The 17,282-nt window shown below is 31.6% G+C and overlaps 1 protein-coding gene across 2 annotated transcripts; it reads right to left on the bottom strand.

The window, feature by feature from the left end:
- Positions 1-272: 272 nt before the first annotated feature.
- LOC126714109 (potassium channel SKOR-like) lies at positions 273-16,721 on the bottom strand. Of its 2 annotated transcripts, XM_050414110.1 has the most exons (13): positions 16,089-16,721; positions 11,362-11,586; positions 10,983-11,046; positions 9,872-10,211; positions 8,645-8,940; positions 7,482-7,562; positions 6,803-6,901; positions 6,217-6,438; positions 5,811-5,996; positions 3,791-3,866; positions 3,398-3,692; positions 2,388-2,509; positions 273-590 (listed from the first exon to the last, which is right to left on the bottom strand). In XM_050414110.1, exons 1-13 carry the CDS (start codon positions 16,340-16,342, stop codon positions 349-351), a joined length of 2,502 nt encoding a protein of 833 aa, XP_050270067.1. In that variant the 5' UTR covers positions 16,343-16,721; the 3' UTR covers positions 273-348. The 2 variants fall into 2 exon arrangements, with proteins under 2 accessions (XP_050270067.1, XP_050270068.1); XM_050414111.1 differs by lacking the exon at positions 11,362-11,586.
- Between the last annotated feature and the right edge of the window lie 561 nt (positions 16,722-17,282).

Here is a 17,282-nt window from a genome sequence, read left to right as displayed (position 1 = left end):
TAGGCTCTTAAACTTCCCTCTTTGCTTGTTAACATAAAGGATTCACTAGAGGCTGTTAACAGGTTAAAACTCTGGCTGCTTAGCCAACATTTTAATTCAAGTATGATAACATACTAAGGAAAGGAGTCTATATCGCAACCTGCTAATAAATAGCGAATTTCAACTTATTTATAAACAATGTAAAATTACTTTTGAAGTACCCCATTGTAAAACAAATACATATGATGCCGATATTTTTGCTACTTATATAATGCAGACATGAAAATGCTGACTATGTAGAAGATAAGATTGCATAAAAGATGATACAAAAACTATACATAATTATATTGTTTAAAAAACCCAAAAATGTTACTGTGTTTCACTTACTAAATACAGCTTCTGCCCATCACCAATCATGTCTACATCAAGAATTTTACCTGCATCTTCTGATAATATACAAGATACACTTGGAGTTTGTAGCTGCTCTGCTGCTGTTTGGATAAGTTCTTTAATGGTATGTGGGACCCACAACATGATTCCATGCCTTCTATTTTCTTTGGGATCCCACGGGTGGAAAGGGAACACAGTACATTTTTTTCGGTGCAATTTATCTGCAAAATAGAAACAGAAGTTCAGTAATTTAATTTTAATCCCCCATTGTTTCCCCTAGACTATAACTATGGAAATTTGATTTGTTTTATACAGGATTTTTTACAACCGTCTTATATGATATGGAAAGTGTAAATAGACAATGTTGGTGATGGTAATTGTGTTGGAGAAGTTCAACTTTTCACTGCCTAAAATATGGTTTATAAATTAGATATACAAGGTAAAGTTTAATGAATCATTAAAAATTTAACAAAGGAGAGAATCTTGGGTCACTGCTCTCACATCCCATGTCAGTTTCGCTAGATAGAAACCTGTTGAACAATCCAAAACCCAAAAATATTTTAACTAGAACCAAAAGAAGTATAACATAGCATCACATCACATCATAAAACAAGGAGGTTATTATGTAATTCAGCAAATCATTACAATAGATGTTAGCCACAATGATACCCGTGTTCTTGTTGGAAGCAAAGTTATCAATTCCAATCTACTAAATATTCAGGCTTGTAGTTGTATGTTGGAACAAAAAAATTAGCTACCAACGTATTCTGGCATACAATTTTGAGGTTGTCACTAGGCACACACACACATTCAGATTTAAATCTATATGTTAATTAACACAAACATATTTATTTCAATAATCATATTACTACATATAGAAAAAAAAAATTATAGCACGTCTATATTAACTCTCCAAATATATATTTGTTATAATAAATTATATACTTAAATTTTTTTTTTTTTTTTGAGAATCATACTTAAATTAAGTTAGAGTAGAATTTCTATCATGTATCAAAAAGAAAAAGTAAACCATATCAATTAGATACTAAAAAATTCCTAAATAACATCCGTCTTCCAAGGAGACAAGCAATTAGATTAAACAAAATCCAATTTCATTCCAATTTTTGGGAAAGAAGATATTAATGCACACACAAAATTAATGCTTATCTGATTTCACATTAAAATAATCATTTTAATTCTTTAGGGTAAGCATTGAAAAAATTCCTGTGAACTTAAATCATTAAAAAAAAAAATTATCCTTCAATTCTCTAAAGTTCAAACACTAAAAAGTTTAGGTTTTCACATTTGGTAAGGCTTACTTTGAAAAAATAAAAGTAACCCTTTAAAGTTCAACCAAATTCGTTAAATAAATTCTTACAGGCCAAAACACAAGTATTGGCCTAAAGAGATTAGCTTGTGAGCAAGATCGAATATAAGTACAAAATATTTCACAAAGTGGAATGGAATTGATAACTTTGGCCAGAAGACAAATCACCCGTCTTCCAACTCCCACCTTTCCCTCCTCTAAGTACAAAGTAATGGGTGAGGCCAGAGAGGTCTTGGGTTCTAATCCCATAGGGTGCAGGGTTAAAAAAAACTAATCCTCTAGGTTTTAATAAATTATTCTGGTCTATGAAGAAAGAAGAATATTCCACTTGCAAGTTCAGATCAAACATAAGAAAGAATAATGTTCAACAAAGTCTGCAAGAGACCATTGCAGAGCCCAAGTGCAGGTCCTATGCAGGTATTCTAAATATGAATAATGCCCCCTTTTGTCCAAATCAAACCTGATACTTTCCAACACAAAAGACTGCTTCACTCAACACTGTAATTTGTAAAGCAAGATCAGAGATCAGAATCAAGTTTAGTAAATTCTAATGCTTTGGAGTTTTTCTCAAGCTTTTATCTTCTTTCTATTCTATGAAGAAACCAAGTTGTTGACCTGCTTTCTGGATATTATAATCAGTTGGTTTCAAACTTTGGGAATAAAAAAAGCAAAACATAGATTTTTCCACTACCTGTGATTTCTTGAGAGCTATTTAAGGATTCAGATAACTGAGCTGACTTTGCATGTTCCAATAGCTTGATCAAATTCTTGTTACCACACATTCTACCTTCATCAAGTGGGGTGCTTCCCCATCTGCAGAGGTCAAACGGACAGAAAATGATAGTTTTCAGAACAACAAAATAAACTGATTAATATGGATAAAAATAGTTCTCAATCTTTTTTCTTAATACAGGAAGGAAAGAGAAACAATGGCACAAAAACTAGGAAATGATGCAAACTGCAACATGAGTGATCTATTGAGTACTATTAATCAAAGTTTAAGACTACATATAGTTACCAATAGGTTACGTTTGATCAGATAATGAGGATGGGCTTCAAGATGCCACATCGTACAATATTGAGAAAGCAACCTAAACAAGTAATCATCTAGCAGCTCTACTTCCTTGAGAAAAAAAAAAAAAAAAAAAAAAAAAGCCAAGTTTTCTATCAATGAAGTCCACTTTTTTTGTCCGATTTCTCTTAATGAAGTCCACTTTTCAATGTGAAGACTACAGGTAAAAGGTGCAAATGGTACGGCAACAAACAGTTGAGACAAAATAAAAACATGACATTTGCAGTCTTGATCTCATGAATACATTTGAATACTTGAAGCATTTCATTGGATGATTCATTGCTTAATCATGTGAAGTTCCAAGAAAAATATAATGATTGGGACATGCAAAATTTGTACAATTATCTCATAACAGAAGATAAAAATTTTGTTTGAGGGAAAAAGGATCAATGGAACTTCTTCTTACATTATGAAAACAATCACAGTCAAATGACCTTCTCCATTAGGGTTAGGATCACATTAAATTCTCAATTAGAGTATCCCAAAGCTGTTACCTCCCCAAAGGTTCATCCATTTCTAGTTAGGCTTCTATAAGAACAGCAAGTAGGCTCAAATATTGAACTCATAGAAGTGGATGTGTTGCTAAGGAAAAGAAAAATCATAAAGCAAGATTGATATTTGAGTTTTACCTGTCCTTTGAGAAAACACTCGCCCCGGCTTCTAAAAGCAATTGTGCCATCAAATATAATCCTTCAGAGGCAGCCACATGGAGTGGGGTTCGGTGATCATAGTCTCTGGAGTTTGGATCAATTCCATAGGATAAAATCCTTTTAAGAAAGTCTGAATCCCCCTTTGCAACAGCCGTACAAAGAAAACTACCAGGATTGTCAATCATTAAGGATGCCCCTTCTTTATAAAGTAAGGAAGCAATTTGATCATGCCCATTCTTGATGGCTTCAACTAAAGGCGTATTCCCAAAATTATCTATGCAAAACAAACAAATTCCACATATGATACCATCACATGAGTAATAGATTTGCATAAAGCACACAAATATGACATTTCATCATACAAGAATTTACCTCTAATATTGATTTTTACTCCTTCCTGAATAAGGAAAAGTGTGATATCTTCATGTCCTCTTGATGCTGCAAGATGCTGTTGAAAACAAAGGCTCCTCTCAGACAAACATTTCTTTCTTCTTCCCCGATATTTTATAATATATAGTTCTTAAATGGAAGGAGTAAACTACTAAAAACAAATTATATAGCAAAAATTTTCAACATAAGTTGTACCTGCCACCAACATGATTCCACTTATCTATCCTAGACATAAACCACCTGGTTTATGCTCACAGCAATAAGATTTCAGTGCAGTTCTCCCGTTGCACACATGCATAAATTATCTCCTCCCCCCCCCCCCCCACAAACACATACTAATATGTGTGTGTACGTGTGCATATTCACATACATAACTATCATCAGCATGCTCCCTAATAGAAAAAGAGAAGGGGACGGTGCACTCACCATTTCTTAACTTATGAGGGAACCTAAATATTACAACTTTTTTTCAAATTACAAAATCAGATAAGACACAATTTAAGATAGATGAGATTACTTATGAGGCTGCAACCTAAATCATCAAATCACGGAGAGCTGTTGCAATTAAGTATTGCAGAAGGATATCATTGTTCTTCAATTAAAAAGTGAAATAGCTTCACTTAATATGAAAACTCTAGGACATGCCTTACAGCTAATTTATTCTTCATGCTTACACAATCCTCAAGAAAGGTTGCTATAATATGGAAACTCTGGGATTTCAAGAATTGATGATAAGGTTAAGGCTTCTACCATGAGTGGGCATTATTGCAACTTGTAAAAACAAAAACAATAGTTCCATCATGGGTCCAACATTAAAATACAGTTAATCAGAACTCATATGGAGGCACAGAAATATCAGCTTTCAAGATTTAACAACACATAAATGCTAACTCTAGAGAAATGCCACAAACTCAAGACTTGCTTTTGGGCTAAGGAATTTTCAACAGCTGGAGAAGTTATATGTTTTCTAAACACAGATCCACTAAACCAATCTGGCTGATAGTGTTTTCCAATTGCTGACTATAGCTAGAGATACTTTGCTTTGAAGCTTAGAACAAGAAGTTGGTTAGATTGTTGACAACAATAGGAGGAAGGGGGATGAGATTGGATTTGCATGGATTAAGTGATGACATTGCAATGAAGTTTACTGGAGGTAAGCAGGTCGTGCAAACTCAAAAGAATAAAGGTATTGGGATTTTTTTTTTCCCATTCCTAATCAAAATAATAATTGGAGTTTTCCTTGGTCCTATTTCCTGATAAGTTGAAGAAGAGGATCTACGCAACTGAAGCATTGAGACTGACTTCATCCAGAGAGCCCATAAAGCTTGTAAATCAGAGAATCCACCAGAGGGAATGGAAGAGGTGGCTCTGGAAGGGAGATAAGAGGTAGCAAGGGCAGATTATACATGTGTTTAGCTACTGGATATGAAGCAGAATTGCTTATAAACTAAAAGCTACACTTTTTGGGAGACTAAAAGTTGCTAAGGGAGAAGAAAACATCATCATTGCAACTGATTCTCTGATTATATTATTGCCAATGACATAATGAAAAACTTGAAAATATCCCTTGAAAATTGAAAGAAGTTCTGAAGAATATCATGCATCTGTCTCAGCAATTGTCAATTGAGATCATTAGTCTACAAAAATCTAGACAGAGAAACCAACTCTGTGAAGGATTTTTCTCTGCTTCCAGTAGAAATATAGGGCAAGATATAGTTTTGATGCCTCTTGAGGTTCCTCGTTAATCACTTAATGAATGTCAAAGATGGCATTCCAATTGTTGTTTGTCTTGTATCCAGGGAAAAAAAATGTAAAAACAAAAGTTTAGGGAGTCCTCAAAAAGGACAAAGCTTGCCTAGATCATTAGATTTAAAGTAGGAGACAGATTCCATCAAATGTGACAGTATAATTGATAAAATAAAAAACTTAGAGATTAAGGGGGGGAAAGGAGTGAAAGACCAATTATTAGACAATTTTAAAACATGTATAAGCAGTTCCATACCAAGGGTGACCTTCCATCATAATCTGTCTTGTTGGGATCAGCTCCAGCGCGGATAAAACTCTTTAATTGGTACAAATCTCCAATATCAGCCACACTATTCACCTTCAAAGCAAGCTCAGCTTCTTGTTTTCCAATATGAAATGTGATATCTGACTCCAATTGCTTAACTCGATTGGACTCTTTTCCCTGTACATTTTTTTTATATAAAGTTTTAGCCATCTTATGGGCACATAGTTGAAAATTAATGTCAACTATATAAAGAATAAAAAACTGTTCAAGAATTTTGAAGAATGTCTTCAAAAGCATTTCTATATTATATTCAATTCTAAACTCTATTGCCACTGACAGAAATTTCAGGAACTAAAGTAAAAGCACAGACAGTAACAGAAATAAATCAAATAATTACCTCTAGAAGGTTGTTCAAGATTTTACGACCATCGTAAAAATATATATCTAGTACATTTGTAAATGATTGTTTATCAAGCCGCAGAAGCCTGCATAGTTCACAAACCCTAACAGTATAGGGTTGAGGGATGTTGCAGAGAATAGAAATTTCTCCAAATGAGCTGTCAGGTTGTAGAAATGAAACAGTCTCTTCTGATCCATCTTCGCATATACCTACCTCCTCCTGCAGAAGAATAGTTTTCTTAAATTTGTAAACATATGCATTTTGAGAACAACAGAATCCATATACTGATATTCTCAGCAAACAACATAATTGAAAATCACAATATAATGGGGAATTTTTTTTTTAATATCTTTTTATATATACATCAGACTGAATCAAAAGGTATTAATGTACATTTGTAATATTCTAAGTATGGTGTGAGTTGAGTCAGCTGACAGCTTTGTGCATAGTTTGAATGTATAGAAACCAAAGAATAGAGGATTTATCTAAGAAACTTAAGTGGAACAAAAGGAAGAAAAAACAAAACCAGAATGTTAAACAAACTAATGATTGACAGCAATGACTACAGAACATGGAATCTTACCAGCACACCATGACAAACGAAATACAGTTGATCTACCACATTTCCCTGTTCCATTATCACTTCTCCTGGGAGAAAAAACTCCTCATGGAGTCTAATAACCTGCAAGATCAATCAAAAAAGTCTAACTTCATATATTCATAGAAGCCAAGGATTTCAGTACGACAAAGGAAATTCTCTCTTACAATTTATGTGATGTTACAGTGTTACACAACAACAGTTTAGGATCTTAAACTTTCACTGCCATTAATGTTACAAGTCAACTCAATTTGAAGTAGCCTTTCTAAGACCATATCTATGCTAGAGCACTACATTGACATCAGTGTCCTTGCATATCAAAATTTTGGGGGCTACTGAGAATTTATGACTTCGCACACACAATTCAAGTACAAACTGTGTCCAGGTCCTGCTTCAAAGCACCATGTACAATTTCCATGTCCATGCAAAATAGCGCAACAGAGTTTGAGTATTCCCAAACTAGAGAAGACCCTGAAGCAGCATATTTAATGATTTCCTAGCCTCTAAAGTTGATTCACATTATTAACGGAAAATAAAAGCCCATTATCAATGGCAAATGAAGTCCACAAACAAATTGAACTTTGTAAACTAAAAATCAAGTTTGGATCATGCATCACTTACAAAATTTTGTTATAAATTATATAATGGAAATAAAATAACTTACAATCTGGTTGATGAATTCTGAAGAGCATCCCTTAAAAAGAGGAACCTTTTCAACGTATGGCAAGTATAAAGTTTGGGAAATCTGAAAAAGAAGATTCAACTCATCATGAATAGTTCGAAAGTTTTTTTACATAGCTAATTTAATTAACCAACTGATATGGAAGATAAGAGGCTCAAGGAAAAGAAAGCATGAACATGAAAGAAATCTTGAAATTAAGTTTTATATTGACATCAACTTAGTTTGAGACCTACGAAGACTACTCTAGATACTGCCAAATCTTACTATTATCTTTTTTTGCTTTACAAAGCTAGTGATTCCTTTAATTTTAGTTTTCTTGAGATCTATGCCTGGGGTATTTAGCAATGTCTAAATTTTCTGGACATAGGCTGTAATACCAGTTGATGGGTCCTATCATGGTCTTTCTATTAATTTAATTTGTTTATTTGTGGTCCTTATAATCTTTAGTTTGCCCTGATATTTTCAATATTATGGATCCAAGTCCAACAAGGATTAGAAGTAATTATCTCACTCTTTCTCTCTCTCTCCCCAATTATATAAATTGGTTTATACACACTCACTTATCACAAACACATATATACACTCATGCATGCATATATACATGTATACAGTTGATGCAACTCTTACTATTAGAGACAAGTTTAATAAGTAAATTTTAAGATATTATTCTTATTTTTGACTTAGCTCAAGGCATGTACAATATTCGTAAATGAAAGTCCAAGAAGTATATGAAGTTTTCCAAAATTAGAAGATTTATTATTCAAATCTTGTATACATATGAGAAGCATCAGATGTATATTGCGGAGTATTGTAATACAGCTCCCTTGAAAGTACCAGTGCAAGATAGTATGCAATTATTGAGAATATGATGGTCACATGAAAGATGCAGCTGCAAGTCAAAAAACTCATTTAACTAATGCATTACATAGACAAATCCATCAAAATAGTGTCCCGGGTAAACATAGAGGACTGAAACCATAAGCCAAAAAAAGAACAATAAACAATAAGAATTTTGAAAAATTCTGAGAGGAAAGCATGTAATTTCACTAAGCTGATCAGTAGATGGAATCACTAGATGCTTCTTCTGGTTTTTATCATCAAAATTGGTAAATGGAGGTTCAAAAAGCCTCTTGTTTCTACTTTACCTTAGCCCGAATAGACATGGGGATGTCCTGAAGGACAGCAGCCTCAGTGTAGCTACTCTCATGCTTCAAGCGCAAGTGACCTTTAATTTGATTACGGATGTCCTTCCCAAGTTTATTTCTGTTCATAAATTTGATGAAATCTGTCATTTTATCCCTGAACTTCTCTGTCTTTGAGCCTTTTACAATCAATGCTGTCATGTTACCAATCAAATAAGCACCAAGAACCATGTCAAAAGAGACATATATCATGATGAATATCATTTCCCTCATATTGACTGCATGTATATCTCCATAACCTGCAATAGACAAAGGCATTAATTTAAGTACACAGTGAGAAAACTTTCACATTCCAGATTTGTCTCAATTGTCAATGGAGGCAAGTATAAAATATTATTCAATACCATTGCAGAACATCAATCTGAGGATTACCAAATGTGCTTAAATCATCAAATTGTACAAATTATAGCCAGTAAAAAAGATACTTGACAACGTATTAGAAAAGAGAAATTTAAGAATATATATGTGTGTGTGTGTCTGTGGTGTAAAGAAAATTAGGAACAAAATCAGTGTGTCTGTGTGACATGCCTATAGCATTGAGAACAGGTTGGTTTTTCGGGTGGGTTTTTATGATACTTTACAAGTGTATTTCAAAGAGTCAAAGATCATTTTACTAGCTTCCAACCTACAGCAACCTTCATTCAAAGCATGGGAGGACTGTAAGCATGGTATGACACACTTAACATGAGACAATTTGTTTTTATTTTTATTTTTTATATTTGAATGGTAAGTTACACATGCACTCAATAGGTCTTAAACCCACTTCATGAAACAAATTGTTCGTTACATATGTATGGCCAAAATAAAATTGTTCCTTTAATGGAATTTTTTTATTATAAAAAAAGGGTACAAGCTAAGTGAAAAAAAAAGTGCAGAAAAAATTTTAGGTAAGTGAAAAATTTAGTGACAAAACATGAAGGTATCTCATGCATATGATTCTTAAGTAAGTCATGTATCACGTGAAGGTATCTTATGCATCCAGCATATGTATCATCCCTCTCATAGCATGTAGATCCAATAATTGTGTAGACCCATATGTGAGAGATAATGCATATGCTGGATACATAAAATAATTGTTGGTGCATCACAATAATGAACATCACAAAACCATAATACTTCTAGTTATAACTAGTGATATTAAAGTAATTTAGAGGGGGGAGAGAAACTTACCAACAGTAGCCATGGTAACAATGGCGAAATATAAAGATGTTATGTAGCGCTTCCAAATACCAATCTCTCTAAACTGTGAATAACTATAGTCACCCAACTTTAAACTTCCAATCCATGTGTAACCCTCTTGAGAAGGAGGAAGAGTTGTAGCCAAATAGTAAAAGATGCATGCCGCTGTATGTGTGCAATAGAGTTCGACAGCAAGAAGTTTCACAATCCTGGTAAACATGTAATTGATACGTATATCCTTCTCCATACTTTGAAAAAACTTAGTGACTTTGCGGACCCGACTTAATCTGATCCATAGAAGGTACCTCACTCCCTCTTTTCTTCCACAACCCTGTTCAGAACATATTTCTCAAAATGGTAACAGAGAGCAACTTAAAAATCATATTACCAGGAAACTTTTACAACTTCCAGATATCTTAGTATATGACTATATGCTCCAAACTTTATTAAATAACAGACCCTACTCTCCATTACGTATTTCATAGGTGTCTCTGATTCTTATCTGAGAGACTATCAATGGGAGTATAAAAAAATGTCTCACTAAAATGATTTGATGAGGAAGTCACAAAAAGCTCAAATCCCAGCAAACCATGGTTCCAAGATCCCATACCCCTTTGTGCAAGAAAACATTGCATCTAACTAGATTCGTGCCTTATTTTTTTAATGGACAGCTAATGTAATGCATATAAGAAAACAAGATGCATTACAATAGGTGGCATAATGAGAAGACATTGTCAAATTTACAAATGAGTTCATTACTTGAAATCCAACATACAAAAAATGTATTTAGAACAAAAATATATATATAAATGGAAATTCTCATCTAAGTGCTATTGCCATTAACAGAATGGACACATCACATACAAATGCTCTCAAATATTAGGATCTTCATGCTTAAAGGATTATGAGAATACTCTAAATTCTCCAATGGTCCTTCCAAAATACAAATCCTAAATACAATTTAAAGTAGAAGATGAGAAAGTGAAATAAAATAAAAGGTAACTTGAGAAAATAGAAAACAAAACAATCTCTTGTATTCCTTCAAGATATTAAAAGCAAGAAAAACTAGTGTTAAGCAATGTATACTTTAAAAAAGTGATACCTTGTAGATAATATCCCAAGGCATACAAGCAAGAAGATCAATGATAAAATTAGATTTCAAGTACCTGCAGCCAAGAATTTGAAAAAGAAAAAAAAAAAAAGAGAGAGGGTGAGGGCGAGGGGGAAGGAAAGATGAATCAGCAATTTAACGGAAGCAAAATGTATACCGTATTAAAAATTCTAAACATGACCAGCATATAGTTCCATCTAAGACATCTTTGGATTTCCTCTAAATTAATTGAACAATTCACATCGGTTTTGCTTCGATTGTAACAAAAGATTCCCTTTTTGCATGGAAAAGACCCTAGTCAAATTTTAAATCCGCGTAGCAAACTTCACATTTAACAAACCACCATAAAACAAATGGAATGAAAATAAACCTGAGTGCAATGGGGGTACGCTTATAGATCATTCTGTACGTCTGGCTGTCTCTGTAAGCCAAAAAGAAATGCAAAAGAATGTCGATAAGGAAAACAATCTGGCCAATAATGTCCACCACAAAGAGGTTGCCAGGCAATCCCCGGAAGAAGCCGAACTCGAAGGGTGTGAAGAAGGAGGAGTACAACGCCCACATTAATATGAACTTCGTCCATGCACGATACCACCTGCATGCATGCATACATTTGCCTTCCAAATTAATTTCAATCTTATTTCTTTCTATCTCCAAACAGATATGTAGTAGTCAATTAGTTTATACCCTGCAACACTCACTACTATGAATTCAACTATTAATTAAGCACAAAGGGAAATAACCTTTTTTTTTTTTTAAGAGTCCGAATTTGGTAAGGATGAGACCTATATTTTATATTTTCCAATAGGAGATTGTTACATCAATTTTTAATTTAAAATTCAATAAATCCTATCACACCTAATAACATCTCAATAAACTCCCTATTGGGTTAGATTTTCAGATGAGTATTGGGTTATATCTATTTTTTAATGTGTGATATGATGATATGCATGTTAAAATTGGAAGGTATAAAACTTGAGTTTTACACATCCTTATAGGATTTAATCTTTTTTTAAAAATGCCAAAATTGAAAAGGATGCCATTAAAGAAGCCATCCCTTTTCCTTGTAACTTTGTAAGCATTATTATTATTATTATTATTGATGAACTTTGTAAGCATTATTGATAGTGACATTACTAGAGAAAACATATTTACTTTGACTAGCTTGAGTGTGAAATTTTTTGTTATCATGGCCTATAGAAACAAGATGGAAATGTTGCAATTTAAGCTAGACTTTGATAAACACTATACAGGAAATTTAGGGGTAAGAATTAAAGTCTATATTTTACCCCGTTTCTCCATCATGGTGTGTTGTCTCAATTTACTTGGGGAGAAAGACACAAAAAAAAAAAAAAAAAAGCAGCCTGTGGGTAGTGGGCCAGTGGCCAGATGGGATTTATAATGGCCGATTGAACCAGATATATATATATATATATATATATTTTTTTTTTTTTTTTTGAGAAAATGACCCAGATATATTTAATTAGATTAACATAACCCAAAAAAAAAAAAAAAACTCTCTTAATAAGAGTTAGAATTTGAAAATTTCTTAGGGGAAAAAGGAAAATAGTGACTAAAGATCAGCGTCTAACTTATCTTAAAGATCAGAATATTTCTTGTGGTAAGAGGGAGTAAGAATATATATTTATACAAGTGTTTAAACTAGGTTTTTTTTTTTTTTTTGACCAGTCTCTCAACCTTTTTTTTTTTCGGTTTTTGAGAAAAAAGTAAGTACCAACTAGTTAGAGGTTAGACTATTTCTTTTAAAATAAGCTTGAGACGTAACACTTATATAAGTCTGATCCATTCTTTGTCTTATATTTGTTTCATCCAAATAAGAAAAAATTAAATTAACAGTACTATTTTAGCATTCATTTTTTATATTTTAGTATAAATTCCTTCTAAGTGTGCGTTTGGCATGATTAATTTTGTTAACTTATTTTACTATTCAGCTTATTTTTGCTACTATTCATGGATCTCATTGCACTTTTTGATAATATTTATGGATCTTATTGTACTATTTCAGCTAATTTTTACTTTTATCTACAATATTTTTAGCAAAAAGTTTTCTACTTCAACAAAATAAAAGGATCTTAAACAAACCCTAAATGAGATTGAGACAGATAGGTTGGTTTTAATATATAAATATATATATATATATATATATATATATATATATATATATATAGCTTCCTAATTTAATACTATATATATTAGGAAAATCTTATCTTAAAGATCAGCGTCTAACTTATCTTAAAGATCAGAATATTTCTTGTGGTAAGAGGGAGTAAGAATATATATTTATATAAGTGTTTAAACTAGGGTTTTTTTTTTTTTTTTTTTTTTTTTTTTTTTTTTTTTTTGAGGTTTTTGAGAAAAAAGTAAGTAACGACTAGTTAGAGGTTAGACTATTTCTTTTAAAATAAGCTTGAGACGTAACACTTATATAAGTCTGATCCATTCTTTGTCTTATATTTGTTTCATCCAAATAAGAAAAAATTAAATGAACAGTACCATTTTAGCATTCATTTTTTATATTTTAGTATAAATTCCTTCTAAGTTTGCGTTTGGCATGATTAATTTTGTCAACTTATTTTACTATTCAGCTTATTTTTGCTACTATTCATAGGTCTCATTGCACTTTTTGATAATATTCATGGGTCTTATGGTACTATTTCAGCTAACTTTTACATTTATCTACAATACTTTTAGCAAAAAGTTTTCTGCTTTAACAAAATAAAAGGATCCCAAACAAACCCTAAATGAGAGAGAGACAGATAGGTTGGTTTTAATATATAAATATATATATATATATATAGCTTCCTAATTTAATACTATATATATTAGGAAAATCTTATTTTCATTGAGTCTGATTTGAGTCATGATATAATGTTTTTATCCTCTTTTTAATAAAGTTATGGTATTCATATTTTTTTTTTTAAAAAAAAAACTATAAATAATTACATCAAACAGGTTCATATCTTATTGAAAGACTTTAAACTACAAAGCTGAGATCTCAATTGTCTCATATTATTCACCACTGCGCACCATTAGTGTGATGGTCATTCCACAAGTATTAAGGGCACGTTTGGTAGATTGTAATAAGCACTGTAATGTAATAGTTATTCCTATGGTTTAGCTATTCAATAGTTTGGTTATGTTTTTATTACAAGGAATAGTTATTCCTTATGAATAGCTATTCTTTAAAATGAAGAATAATCATTCCTCTCTAAAAGGGTTGTAATAGCTATTCCTTGGTAGATGTAATAATTTCCAACACTAATATATTTCCAAATAAATAAACTTTCCATATCCACCTAACAATTATGGAAATAAAAAATCATTAAAAAATAACTCATCTCTCTACAATTTAAAATATATTATTTTCTAGGAAATATAATTGTATGAATGAGATATTTCCTAAAATAGATCATAAATTTTATTCTAATATTACAACTCACAACCAAACTAATGAATAGGTTTAGTTATTCCATTACAACATATTTTATTCCTGGTAATAATTATTACCATTCATGTTGTAATTCACATTCAGTGTACCAAACGTACCCTAAGTGTTTGTGAGATGTGAGGAGAAAAGGTCGGAGTTCAAGTTTTCAAGAGGAAGATTCACACAAATATATACTTAGATTATGTTAGAGTAGAATTTTCATCTTGTAAAAAAAAAAAAAAAAATGGTCTCATATTATTCACCCTTTACTTCACTTTTTCTTCATTTCTTTTTAATTTATATATTTTTCCTTAAAGATTATTCTTATAGCATGTGCCTTTATGTCAGTAGTATATGTCGGCTCAATAGATTCGGAGGCTTCCGTTTCTCAAAAAAAAAAAAAAAAAAAAAAAAAAAAAAAAGATTGTATTGCTGTTAATTTTAACTAGTTTATTTAATTAATAAAGTTTCTTAATGTAAAATAAGGAATTTTAATTCAAATCTCACCTATGAATTCTAGTTTTTTTTTTTTTTTTTTGAGAGAGAACCTATGAATTCTAGTTGGCTCAACTGTGAAAGTCTTTTATTCTCAAACAAAATATTTAGGGTTCAATCTTTGCATATACCAAAACTAATTGACTTATTTTTCTGATGATAAAGGCCTCCTTGTTTTGCTTAAAAAAAATTATATAAGAAAAAAGTACTAAAAAGATTTTAATGTCTCTTTTGTTGAAAAAAAAAAAAAACAATGTCCATGACTTTTATATACCATATTTCATATTTATATATATATTTTTTTCATGTCTACTGTAGTGTGTAATTTATTAACTAGCCTTTTTTTTTTTTTTTTTGGTCCATCTGTATACAACTTTTCTAAACATTAATTTTTCTATATTTATCTTATTATAATTAGCGTTGTAAATGAGTTGAATATTAAGAGTTCAGGATTTGTTTATTTAATCTTCTTATGAGCCCAAACCAAACTCATCTATCACCAAATAGATTACAAGTTAAAATTTAATTCATTTTCTTACTAAACAAGATCAAACTTGTTCAAAAACTACTTGATTAACTTATTCTTTCCTCACATTTAGTAAACACTACCAATAAAATTCTTTATCCCTTCATAAATATATGTTAATACTTAATAACTAAATTATAGTTAAAATTATAATCTAAAAAAAAAAAAAATAGATTCACTAACTTTGAATTGATAAAGTTATATATATATATATATAATTATACATACTCAAATTGAACTTTATTGAACATTATAAACATTAAAATTAACCCAAAAGAATAAATAAATAAATAACTGTATAACTTGGAAAACAGTGTGTAATTGGATTCTTATCCTATCACTTTGACCTTGTTAGTGTCTTTGATGTGGCACAGCATCATCATATATTAGCCAATAAATTAATTGAATCTTATCTAGCCTTTTCAACTTATCGTCATCCTATATTTTTGACCATCATTACAAGACCGATCTAAATTCAAATCCAAATTATTAACATTAATAATAAATAAATCAAGATGCTCTAAACGACAAAGTAGCTATAGTAATTTCAATTTATACGATGAAAGTTTTATACTATCCATGTATATGATATGAATATGATGCGATATAAGCTACATACGATACATACCGGTTATCAGGGTGGATGACGAGGCCGGTGGAGAGGTCTTTGATGCCGAGAAGGAGAGATTCGCGACTGAACTTGCGGAAATTGGAGGCGAGACCTAACTCGTTCGATATCAGATTGAAACGGCTTGCAACTGACGATTTGATCCGCTCACTCACCTCCTCATATTCGTATTCTTCTTCTTCTTCTTCTTCTTTCTTACGCCCATTCGTGTCCTCAAGTACTACATGTCGCTCCTCTCCTTTCCTCACAGACATTATCGATTTATTTGTTTCTCTCCGATTCTAAATCAGGAGGAGAACGATGATGGTGAAGGATATTGTTGCATTTATATATATATATATATATATATATTTGTATAATCTAACAACTACTTCAACTATTAAATAGGAGTGTACCAATTCCGACACTGTAACCAGAAACTTCGTTAGGCATCGAGACTTAACCGTTTGGGAATAGGATTCACGAGGAAAACGGTTTTGGATAACGATTTTCGAAAACGGCTTTTTTGATCGTTTTGGATTTTGGAAGGGAAGTAATATAGCCCACTCAGTTTTTCACGGAGATCCTGAGGTTCTAAATTATAACATGAAAGAAAAAGAAAAGATAAGAAAAGAAAAGTGACGAGTGGGATTGATTGTTAGCATCAGCTCTGTCTGAATTTATACGTAACAAGGGAAAGGAAGCGCTACATTATGTGTACACGTATTTTGAGGGCTCAGAATATTTAATATTTCTCTTCTTTTTTTAATTATATTTGTAATAGTTGGTGGTGGTGGTGCTTGCTACTTAGTACTAATATATTTTTATAATCAATAATAAATGGAAAGAAAGAGACGTAAGCAGAGATTGAGAGAGATTGTTGCATGAGACTTGCCTCTCATAGGTAGCGCGGGAGTCTGATGCATGAGATACCAGCTCATTATTGAAAATGACTGTTGAGAGTGACTTTCTAGATAATTACACTTGAGGATCATTTTGATGCTTACGTATCCACTTTAATTGGAGGAAAAAAAAACTTTTAATATTTCTATATTTCTATATATTTTAACTAATTTTTTAAGGAATGTACCATATAAATTGGTACAAATTTTGCTATAATTATATTCTGCGTCATATTGTAATTAACTGCTTATCTTTTTTTTTTTTAACCAATTGTGTCTTTTTAATGAACACTAAGTTGTGTCATTTCATGTA

Source organism: Quercus robur, chromosome 2 (assembly GCF_932294415.1).
Source record: "Quercus robur chromosome 2, dhQueRobu3.1, whole genome shotgun sequence".
NCBI classification, from domain to species: Eukaryota; Viridiplantae; Streptophyta; class Magnoliopsida; order Fagales; family Fagaceae; genus Quercus; species Quercus robur.
This window is presented reverse-complemented; position numbering and strand designations above follow the sequence as displayed.